At 46.3% G+C, this 12,185-nt stretch overlaps 1 protein-coding gene across 1 annotated transcript; it reads left to right on the top strand.

Annotated features, from left to right (window-relative positions):
• Window positions 1-1,789: 1,789 nt before the first annotated feature.
• On the top strand, window positions 1,790-5,271 carry LOC108107629 (titin). The gene is made up of 2 exons (XM_017215198.2): window positions 1,790-1,869; window positions 1,942-5,271. Exons 1-2 carry the CDS (start codon window positions 1,867-1,869, stop codon window positions 5,071-5,073), a joined length of 3,135 nt encoding a protein of 1,044 aa, XP_017070687.2. The 5' UTR covers window positions 1,790-1,866; the 3' UTR covers window positions 5,074-5,271.
• Window positions 5,272-12,185: the final 6,914 nt, after the last annotated feature.

Genomic DNA, 12,185 nt, shown 5'->3' with positions numbered 1-12,185 from the left:
AATTTATGGTTGTTTACAGCAGATTGCACACCCCATTTGCTTTGTTTTGCACTCGCTGCCACTTGACACACATTTCGGGGCAAAAACTCAAGATGGCTATATGACGATGACTCTTGAAAAACCGAAAAACTTACGCAGTTTTGTCTCTTTAATTAGTCCAAGGCCGTGGGGCGGGCGGGGTTCGACGGTGTGGGGAGGAAATGTTCGTAAGACCCTCGGGAGAGCCAAAGTGAAAGTGCCCCAACATCATATGCATGATTTGTGAAAAGTTTCCTGCAGCCAACTCTGTCTCCTCCTGGTGCCTCCTTCTTGTCCTTTGCCCGCCGCCAGCAAGCTTGTTTTGCCAAGTTTATGAATTTCATAGCCAAAGTTTTTCGGCAGCGCATAACATGCTCCCAACTTGTAAGCTGCTCCGTTGTTTTCTCGTCTACGTCCTTTTTGCGTGGAGCATATTTTCGGCGAAATCTTTGATATCCTCGTCGTGAGGAGCCGTTAACGGGATGCGGGCTACGGGACACACAGATTATTACAACAACTACACGGGTCATAAAATTGCGCCATTGCTCAATTAGCCGATTACGATAACACGATGGGTTATCGATTGGGATATTAGCATTAGTGGTGTACAAGTTAACAACTAGTATTAGTATTCATTCTTAAAAACAAGACTTGGTTAATACTTTACTAATTAAGTATTATTAACTTTCCAATTTAAAATCAAGAATACCATTAAGCAATAGTAAATTCCACATTCTAGAATGCCATTAATAAACAATAACGTAATCCTTTACGAATCACAAAACGGAACAAATTTAAACATATTCGAAAACTTATTAGCGAAATCCATTAAACAAATACGTCGTGTTGCCCGTGCGACCTTTTGGCAATCATCAATCTTGAGCGGTTCGTTGAACTCCAAAAAAATCGAGTAGTACGCAAATTACCGATAGCCACTTGAGAAATTAACGTTCGAAACTATTAATAAATGCCCGGGCTGTGTGAGCAAACGTAAACGTACGCTACCATTAAAATGTTCGAATATCATTGTGTTTTTTGCATTAGATCTTGTTAAGGGGTCCGATGCTCGCACTTGACCGTGAAGCTATATCTTAAGCTATAGCAATACCAATCGAATCCGATCGAAGTGGCGAACGACAAACGAAAGCGAAACGCAGAGCATTTAGTTCCGCACTGGGCAATCTTCGGCCAACTCCACCTATGCACTGTGGGATATGTTGATCCAATTTTGGTCAAAATATAATTATAGGCAATCTTTTCATGAAATGATAATATTAATTAGTATTTCTCTAGTTCCATTTATGATAACATGTTTCCTATTAATTGTTTTTTTGTATTATTATTGGATCAACACCACAACAAACGTGCATTCCACGGTGATAAGGAGGCAAGAGGAACAGGAACATAAATTCAGTGTGACCAATATGTTAAAAAATTAATATAACTTATGTATGCCAAATGTTTGTTTGTTAAGGAGTATTCCAAAAATTACGGATAATAGAGCCCTATATTATGTTCAATTTCACCCACTGTACTATGGACCAAACCGGCTTCCAGCTGGGCTTTATCTCCACGTGAAGTTAAATCTTGAAGACGGAGACGGGGGCACTTGAGGGCTCGAGTAGCGCATGCTAGAGCTTTGGCCAGACTCATTGCTTTGTTACCGATTCGGAATCGGTTTCGATTTCGGTTTCCGCCGCTGTTTGCCGGCAAACAGAGCGTTGGCCATTGTTTGATTGGAAGCTGGCAAACATTGGAGCGTATAAATATGCGGACAAATTGCGACGATTAATCATTCGACCCATAGATTCCATCGTCAAAGCAATTAGCTTGGAGATCTATAGCAAAATGGTGAATATCCCAAAACAAGGATATTCCTTCAGGATTACCACAGCTAACATTCAATTTGCATTCTCTTTGCAGAAACTTTTCTTAGCGTGCATCTTTATTGCCGCCGCGACGGCTGCAGTGATTCCTGTCGAACAAGCCAGGCACCGTCGTGACGTCTCCGAGATCGTGAACGAGTACATCCCGCCAGCAGAGGAAGTTGGTGACCTTTTGGCCCAAGACCCTGCATCGCTGGGAGAAGATGGATACCGCTACAAGACCGTGCGCCGCCTGAAGCTCCGCCATCGTCGTGACGTCTCCGAAGTGGCAAACGATTATCTGCCTCCAGCTGAGGAGGTCGTGGCTGATGCCCCCGTGGAAGAGGCTCCAGTTGAGGAGGCCTCTCAAGATTCTGCTGTCCTTTCTGCTGATGGATACAAGTACAAGACCGTCCGCCGCCTGAAGTACCGCCAACGTCGTGATGTTTCCGAGATTGCCAACGAATACCTGCCTCCCACTGGGGAAGCTGCCACCGAGGCCCCTATTGAGGAAGCTCCAGTTGAGGAAGCCAGCCAGGACTCCGCCGTTCTTGCTGCCGATGGTTACCAGTACAAGACTGTCCGCCGCCTGAAGTACCGTCAGCGTCGTGATGTTTCCGAGATCGCCAACGAATACTTGCCCCCTTCTGAGGAGGTTGTGGCCGATGCCCCAGTTGAGGAGGTTCCAGTTGAGGAAGCTAGCCAGGACTCCGCTGTCCTTTCCGCCGATGGATACAAGTACAAGACCGTCCGCCGCCTGAAGTACCGTCAGCGTCGTGATGTTTCCGAGATCGCCAACGAATACCTGCCACCCACTGAGGAAGCTGCCACTGAAGCCCCTATCGAGGAAGCTCCACTAGAGGAAGCCAGCCAGGATTCCGCCGTTCTTGCTGCAGATGGTTACCAGTACAAGACTGTCCGCCGCCTGAAGTACCGCCAACGTCGTGATGTTTCCGAGATCGCCAACGAATATCTGCCACCCACTGAGGAAGCTGCCACAGAATCCCCTATCGAAGAAGCTCCAGTTGAGGAAGCCAGCCAGGACTCCGCCGTTCTTGCTGCCGATGGTTACCAGTACAAGACTGTCCGCCGCCTGAAGTACCGTCAGCGTCGTGATGTTTCCGAGATCGCCAACGAATACCTGCCACCCACTGAGGAAGTTGTTGCCGATGCCCCAGTTGAGGAGGTTCCAGTTGAGGAAGCTAGCCAAGATTCCGCTGTCCTGTCTGCTGATGGATACAAGTACAAGACCGTCCGCCGCCTGAAGTACCGTCAGCGTCGTGATGTTTCCGAGATCGCCAACGAATACCTGCCACCCACTGAGGAAGCTGCCACTGAAGCCCCTATCGAGGAAGCTCCAGTAGAGGAAGCCAGCCAGGATTCCGCCGTTCTTGCTGCAGATGGTTACCAGTACAAGACTGTCCGCCGCCTGAAGTACCGTCAGCGTCGTGATGTTTCCGAGATCGCCAACGAATACCTGCCACCCACTGAGGAAGTTGTTGCCGATACCCCAGTTGAGGAGGTTCCAGTTGAGGAAGCTAGCCAAGATTCCGCTGTCCTGTCTGCTGATGGATACAAGTACAAGACCGTCCGCCGCCTGAAGTACCGTCAGCGTCGTGATGTTTCCGAGATCGCCAACGAATACCTGCCACCCACTGAGGAAGCTGCCACTGAAGCCCCTATCGAGGAAGCTCCAGTAGAGGAAGCCAGCCAGGATTCCGCCGTTCTTGCTGCCGATGGTTACCAGTACAAGACTGTCCGCCGCCTGAAGTACCGTCAGCGTCGTGATGTTTCCGAGATCGCCAACGAATACCTGCCACCCACTGAGGAAGTTGTTGCCGATGCCCCAGTTGAGGAGGTTCCAGTTGAGGAGGCTAGCCAAGATTCCGCTGTCCTGTCTGCTGATGGATACAAGTACAAGACCGTCCGCCGCCTGAAGTACCGTCAGCGTCGTGATGTTTCCGAGATCGCCAACGAATACCTGCCACCCACTGAGGAAGTTGTTGCCGATGCCCCAGTTGAGGAGGTTCCAGTTGAGGAAGCTAGCCAGGATTCCGCTGTCCTGTCCGCCGATGGATACAAGTACAAGACTGTCCGCCGCCTGAAGTACCGTCAGCGTCGTGATGTTTCTGAGATCGCCAACGAGTACCTGCCACCCACTGAGGAAGTTGTTGCCGATGCCCCAGTTGAGGAGGTTCCAGTTGAGGAGGCTAGCCAAGATTCCGCTGTCCTGTCTGCTGATGGATACAAGTACAAGACCGTCCGCCGCCTGAAGTACCGTCATCGTCGTGATGTTTCCGAGATCGCCAACGAATACCTGCCACCCACTGAGGAAGTTGTTGCCGATGCCCCAGTTGAGGAGGTTCCAGTTGAGGAGGCTAGCCAAGATTCCGCTGTCCTGTCTGCTGATGGATACAAGTACAAGACCGTCCGCCGCCTGAAGTACCGTCAGCGTCGTGATGTTTCCGAGATCGCCAACGAATACCTGCCACCCACTGAGGAAGCTGCCACTGAAGCCCCTATCGAGGAAGCTCCAGTTGAAGAAGCCAGCCAGGACTCCGGCGTTCTTGCTGCCGATGGTTACCAGTACAAGACTGTCCGCCGCCTGAAGTACCGTCAGCGTCGTGATGTTTCCGAGATCGCCAACGAATACCTGCCACCCACTCAGGATCCTGCCACCGAAGGCCCCATTCAGGAAGCTCAAGTAGAGGAAGCTAGCCAGGATTCCGCAGTTCTGGCCGCCGATGGTTACCAGTACAAGACCGGCCGTTGTCTTCAGTACAGCCATGAACCCGCTGTCCCTACCGCCGATGGCGAGTACAAAACTATCCGCTGCCTGAAGTACCGTCAGCGTCGGGATGTTTCCGAGATCGCCAACGAATACTTGCCCCCTTCGGAGGAGGTTGTGACCGAGGCTCCTTTGGAGGAGGCTCCAGTTGAGGAAGCTTCTCAGGATTCCGCTGTTCTTGCTGCCGATGGTTACCAATACAAGACTGTGCGTCGTCTTAAGTACCGTCAGCGTCGCGATGTCTCCGAGATCGCCAGCGACTACCTGCCCCCTGCCGAGGAGAAGGTTGTGGCTGATGCGCCCGTCGAGGAAGTGTCCCAGGACTCCGCCGTTCTCGGCGACGAGGGCTACAAGTACAAGACTGTGCGCCGTCTGAAGCTGCGTCATCGCCGTGCCCTGTAAGTCCTTTCGACTGCGATTACACCTGTACCTGAACTTCTCGTTCGCGACTTGAACTACTCACCCCCCACCAACCACTACTAGGCCCTAAGTTTTTCTATTATTTAACTATTGAAATCAACGAATAAATCCAACGAAAATTGTTATACCATAACCAGCTAGTATTTGTGTATATCCTGGCTTGGTGGGCCCACTCCAATGGGCAGGCACCTTTTGGGAATGGGACTTGGACTCGATTCCATAAATTGTGTACCTTTTCGCTTAGTTATGACAGCAACAGTTAAGCTCATGGCTCAGCGCACAAGAACGCAATTATCCAAAAACGAGGTGGGTGAAAGCGAAGGGTCAGCGGGTTGGTCAGGAGTCGACCCAGGACCCAGTATTCTGTATTCTGTCCCGGGTCCTGGCACCTTACTCGCAGCCAGGCGCAACTTCGGCGAACTCTAACAAATACTTTAAGCTATGCTTTTGAAGATGTTAATCTCATGTCAAGTCCACTTTACACACAACGTTAAGGGTTTGCCCTGGCCTGCCGTGTCCTTCTCAGCCCCTTTATCCCTGCACTGGGAGAAATATAGGAACAAATGTATGCAAGGCATATCTTTCTCATAATATAGAAAACCAATTTTCACTCTTTAAGAATATCTTGAACTATGCTGCTTGCTAAAGTTATTAATTTAATGATAAAAAGTAATAAATATTTGTTTCCAGTGTACCCACCCGCCAGGAACAAAGTCACCCATTGATTTGCGAGAGTGTGTGTGGGGTGTGGGGGGCGTTGTTTGGTGTTGGCAGCAGCAGGAAAAAAAAGTTGTTAAGTTAAAAGGCATTTGAACCGCAGCGAGCCAAGGATTTCGGTCAGCGCTCCTTTCTGGGATCTAACAACTTCCTTTGCACGCGCCTCCAACAAGGAGGTTGGCCGAAAAGTAGGAGGGAACCGGGGACGGGACCGTTGGACAGACCAACTAATAATAATTTATCGATCCCCTAGCCCAAGTAGTCACATACGTGGGTCGCCCTATGATTTATGGCAGCCAGGGACTTCGGTGGGCGGATCCGAAACGGGGATCTTAGGGTGGGGCGGAGGTGGAGCTGGCAGGACCTGCTGGCACAATCCAAGGTGCCAGACTGGCGGCCAGCGCAGTGCCAAATTGGTTTAATGTGTGGTTAGACAACTTATTTAACGTTTTCAAGTGGTTAGCGCCCACACAATCTCGCCCTGCCAGATATGTGGAGCAGGGACAGTCAGTCAGCGATCCGGGCACTCAGGTGGCCTGGCTCTCATTGCCCGGGGGCAGGTAGTATTACGACACTATAAATAATAATTTTATGAGATTTTTTATATTAGATTTTTGATACATATACATACATACATTACAGTAATTTGTATATACACGAAAGAGAAAGTAATATGAAATATTAAAAAAACCATATACTAAAAAATACTATATCTAGAAAAATATCGAAATGTCTAAGCTAGACTTGCGACTATTTTTTTCGACTGTACAACGTTTTGTTGCGCTTTGTTTGGGCACATAAATCATGCAATGCCGTTATTTACTCTTTTGTCGAGCGGCAAACTGGTTACGTATGCCACTATCTGCGGTATCTACAAGTGCACAAGCCCCGGGCTGACGCCTACACTCTGGAGAGGGACTTGGGCATTCGAATCGGAATGGAGCATAAATCAGTTGAAGCCATTTTGTAAGCACGCCATCAAGGCGAAATTATGACATCATTAAAACAATTATCTGCGCTAAATTATACGATCTGATAAGTCGAGACAAGACCCACTCCCGGAATATAGTTTCGTTTTTCGGGGGAGAAATCACATAAAAATTTTATGAATTATTTCAAATATTTTCAATTACCAAGGGTTCAAGTTGGAGCGAAAGCTGTGGAGGACCGCATAAATAGATTTATGCTTCACTCGAGCATGGCACATTAACAGGACATTCCAAGGAGCCGTAGAGCAGAGTAATGAAAGTGAAATTATGGCTTTCGACCCTGACCCGATGGCAACTGCCTTAAATTTTAGCTTGATTAAAATTCAAAAACTTCCCGGTCACATGCTCGGCCATAATTTATCACTTAATGGCCTCTCATTATTGAAGTGGGTGTAATTTGTTGATCGAACTGTCGGGACAAAATCAATTCCCGCCGCTGATTAGCTTGGCTGGTCCCCCTTTTTAGCCACATGCAAATAGAACGATTCCAGAGTCTAGGATAAGATGTCAAGATACCAGTTAGTGCCCAACCATTATGACATCAGCTACACAGAGAACTAAAGAGCGTTACAACCTACTAGCCATATTATACTTCTTGTAGAGATAGAGAACATATCCTGAAATCATTGTGCCTCCTCGAATGCCCCATTTTTCTTTCTGTGCATTGACGTGGACATGAACATGGACATGGCTCTATCTATCTGTGTGGTAAACATGGTGCAGCAACTTTATGACCACAATATAATTTATTCAATGCCATTTGGTGGGCCAAGGATGAGGAGATGGAGGCGGGCAAGACAAGCAATTGACATTTTTGTGACTTTTGAAAACTATAAAATGTGCAGCTCGGAACATGGAGCAGCATGGAAGAGCATGGAACATGGCAAATGGCAACTGGCAACTGGCGACTGGCAAATAGCGGAGCCGGCGAACAAGCCAAGGCAAGAGCATAATGATGACGGGCATAAAGACCGCACAACAGACAGCTATATATGGTTATACGTACAAACATATATATAGAGACCGGCTGAGCAGGGCATAAAAATAACCCCGGCAGAGGCAGCGACCGTAGTTGTTGGACAAAATAATAAAGTTGCGCTTGATTATGTGTTGGCCTCGGACACAAAGAAGTAAATACAAATACGCCGGCAACTAGACTAAAATTGTCAGGACTTACAGGACATTACACGTCCGCCCACAAGGATCCGATGGCCACAGGACCTTGGCCATTTGTCCAGCTCGTCAAATGGCAACACAGGAGCAGCCACAAGCAGCAACACGGAACAGAGCAGCGTATGCCGGATATCCTTTTTGACATGTCATTAAATTTTATACACACAATAATTTTTCACAATTTGCTTTATGGCCATTTTAAGAGCCTGTCTCGAGTTGAAAATTCTCCACACGCCCATGAAAACATCGGCACCCTCGACAAAGGCTGAGACAATGATATAGACACATATCAAATACTGGCAAGAAATACTTCAAGTTCCCTTTTGGCTGACCGACAGACCGGTGAAAATGATGGATGGACAGGGGCCAACTGCTTGGGGTCAACAAAATAAGATGGAATTGATATAAAATTGGTGTAGAATATTCAATCATTCTGGGCGGGCTTATGTTTCGGCTCAAGAGCTGTTCTCAGATGTTGTTCAAATTGAAAATTATTTGTACATCCTTAATGAATTGATGTAGCGTTTTGCATAAATAATAAGGGTTAGAGCTTTGTCTGGCATTCCTTTAGAGGTTCATTGTTAAGGGTTTTGGTTAAAACTAATCAAGATTATTGCTTTCCGAGTGAGATTTTACTAGACTTAAGGCACACAGGAGAAAAAGACTACTACTTGTTATTATTTTGTTAACTAAAATAGATAATTTTGACTTCCTGTTTTTGTCTCCATGTGTCAATTGGACAAACAACAACTGATTTCCGTTTAAGTTCTTAATCTTAGCTCAGCTTTTAACTGAAACCAAAGCTGTCAACTGTCAAACACCAATGAAACGCACTGTATGATTATTTGTAATCATCTTTCGGAAGGCAAACATCAAACCGCAGAACGATTATGGCAGAAACTCTCTATGGTCATACGAGGCCACAAAGGCAGAAGGATCCGCATCCAAAGGACACTTGACTGTACCGTATAATTTTACGGCCATTAAGTATTATTTCAAAATCGAATCGACTAACCGTAAGCCTTTGTTTGTTTGTGTCCGGCATTTCTAGATTGCTGAAATTATAGCTTTTATTATGATACACTGATGGCCGGGTCAAGTGCCTGTGTTGTTAAATTGGCTTAAGGTGGAATTATAGAGTACCAAAACGAATCGAACTCAATCGATACTGGGGCTATCACATTGGGGGAAAGGCAGTCAACTCAAACAGACAGATATTCCGCACACACAAAATGCAAAGCGAACTTGAAAACTCTTCTATAGAGGGTAGAAACTTCAGGGAAGTGCAGTTCTCGGCTTATAACCCCTGCCCCCTCTTGCCATACAGCTAGTTAGCCATATGTGGTTGTCAACCAAATCCAAGTCACTCTCTGGCAATAAAGGAAATCTTCTTACAAAACATTCGCTTAAGTTTATTCAAACAAACTTAGATAACACTCGAAGAATAAGGAGACTCAGCTCCGGAGATGGAGTGGAGATGGAGGCAGAACAGTAGAGACATCCGGAGCAGGGAGCACGGAGCAGAGACAAAGGAGCCACCAATCAGTCAGGCGGAATAAGCATCACCGCACGAGCCCTCGAACTTTTCTTCTTCGTCCCTTTGCCCATTCCAATATCCTCCAATTACAATGTCTTTTGTTTTATATATGGGACTTGGAGCACTGAGAAAAACAAGTTTCAAAAATAGTCACAGCTAGCTTACTCAAATGATTTACAATTTGAAGACGTATACGGAAGTAGACATAGATATATCGAAGTGTAACAAACATAGCAGGAGAGGCAAGCTAAACGCTTACTTTCCCTCTCACTTCGTTGGCCGTTTTTGGCCATTTTGTGTCTGCTACGTTGGCTCGGATTAAATGTATGACCGAGGAGCAGTTCAAAACCATGATTACACTTCAATCTATTTTCTCCTCCGGTCGACTGTCTCCATTTTGTTTTATGTCTCCGTGTGTTAGTGGGTGTGTTTTGTGTCTCTAAATGCGCTTGTGTGTGTGTGCTTTAACCAGAAGAGAAACACAAAAATGGGATTCTGCCGAGAAAAATGCGTTTCAAAGACATATAAAATGTTTGGGGGGGGATATTGGATATAAACCATTGAATTTAATCAAAAAGGATTTAGGTCTGTGTTTGGCGGCAGGATGTTCGTTGGCCGCCCTTCTGCTGCCACAATGGGTTACTTCGGCTTGACCTTGTGCCTTGAAAAATCGCGCACTCTGCCGCACGTGCCACCCCCTTTAAGCCATCCATGCCCGCGATTCCAAGCGAAAGTGGTCATAAAACTAGTGGAGTAGTAAAAGTAAGTTGTAGATGCCAGGACATCATGTCCTGATAGCGAAAAGGTTGCTCAATTGCTGCCCGAAATAGTTCGTGTTATTATTATTCAAATTGGGGGTAAGCATTTGAGTGCCCGAACAATTTGGAGTTACTACCCAAGTCAGAGGTAAAAACATTTTATGGTGGTTGCTATATTCTCTGGAGATTCAAAAACCATAACTTTGATGTCGAAATGTATGCTTTAAAATATTTTACTGCAATGAACTTTGATCTTTATTTAAGACATAACTTTTAAACTATTTTCAACTAATTTCTTTGTTTTTAAATTTACTGAGTAAAACAATGAGAGGATTTGGGAAAACCAAAACAGATTTTAAGTCCACCCTGCCCTATTGTATAGCCTACACTAAATAGTTAACCCCACAGTTTTACACAATTAAACCATTATTTTAGAAGCTCTAGAGATTTTAGAAACACACTGAGAAAACTTGTTCACCTTGACTTCTGCCCCCAATTCGTAGTGGGCTCTTGGGCTTAAAGAGCAAAGCCGACGCCAGACGGGTGACCCATGTGGTCCCCGTCCACCACTCCGGATTTGCCTTTCCGGGGGCGCAGACGCCATTTTAAATGCTGCACACAAAAAAAAAACGCTTAGAGCACTTTACTGGCAAATGCATAATTAAGTTATTAGGACAACAACGAAAACACTGCAAGCTAACGGAATTATCTAAGCAGAGGCCAGGGGAGTGCAGATGTGGCTGCCCCTGCAGGGGTTGAAGGAGCAGGGGATGGCAGGACCAACCAGGGGCAAGGTTAGCAGCCAGGGCATCCTGTCTGGCCAACCACCAGCAGGCACACGGCGACAGATCAGAGCGGAGGACGAAGGGGTATCTAGTAAGCGGTGCGTGCAACAAATTCGTTAACCGTTTGCCAACCACCACTCAAACCCAAAGCCAAAAACGCAGCCGGCGGCATCATTGAGATACACTTGAAAAATTTATCTAAAGCACCAAAAAGTAGGCAATAAAATAGTTTGTGCTGCTAAAGTATTAAACTTGAAGACTGAATAAGATGGTAAATATTATTATATTCAAAAATGCAACATATTTTTTTATGACTTTTTTTATCATAACCAAAGACTTCAGTTTTTCTAAGCTCCCTTACCTTTTTTCCACAGCAACTTCTTTATATTTTTTCCCTCAGTATGGCTGGCGAAAGTTGAGGAGTTATATTTCCTATGGGCGGTAACCGGTACCGCCCCTTTATGCACACACACACAGTTGCAGAACTGGCGGCGATTGCTCAGACGTTATAATTTGTAATCATGCTGAGTGCAGCGACGGCCCAAAAACCAGGAGGGGATGCTAGATGCTCGACCAGGACGATATGGTAGCCAGGACGAGGATGAGGCTGAGGACTACATGGATGAGGATGGGCATCCAGCAAGTGGTTGTTGACTGCCGGATGCTTAGTAAGGTCTTAGCTGTTATTACGCTCATGTGTCACTTTCGCAGGACCAAATGCGTGTGTCTGCATCCTCTCGCTGTCTCGCTTCCTCTGGATGCATCTGTATATGTGTGTGTGTTTGCTCATATTTTATTCAGCATCTGGTGGTTATCCAACTGCTGCCCTCTCGCTCGCACTTGTCGGCCACTCTGGGTTTTTTTGACGTCTGCAGACATTTTGCCAAGTTAATCTCCGGTTTGTTTTCCTGATAATGGGTTTGTCAACGGTACTTTGTGATGCCCTCTCTTTCTGTCTGTCTGTCTGTCTCTCTGTTTCTGACAGTGTGTGTGTGTGAGCATATCTATATTAATATTTGCATAAATGCAGTTGTAGTCGTGAGTGAGCTTTCTCCGTTTTTTCAGTGTCTGTCTGATGGACTCTGTGCCGTTGGTCCTTGTTTTTCGGGTTCGTATTTACCCTGTCAAGCGGTAA

This window comes from Drosophila eugracilis, unplaced genomic scaffold (genome assembly GCF_018153835.1).
Source record: "Drosophila eugracilis isolate 14026-0451.02 unplaced genomic scaffold, ASM1815383v1 contig_2088, whole genome shotgun sequence".
In the NCBI taxonomy this organism is placed as follows: Eukaryota; Metazoa; Arthropoda; class Insecta; order Diptera; family Drosophilidae; genus Drosophila; species Drosophila eugracilis.
This window is presented reverse-complemented; position numbering and strand designations above follow the sequence as displayed.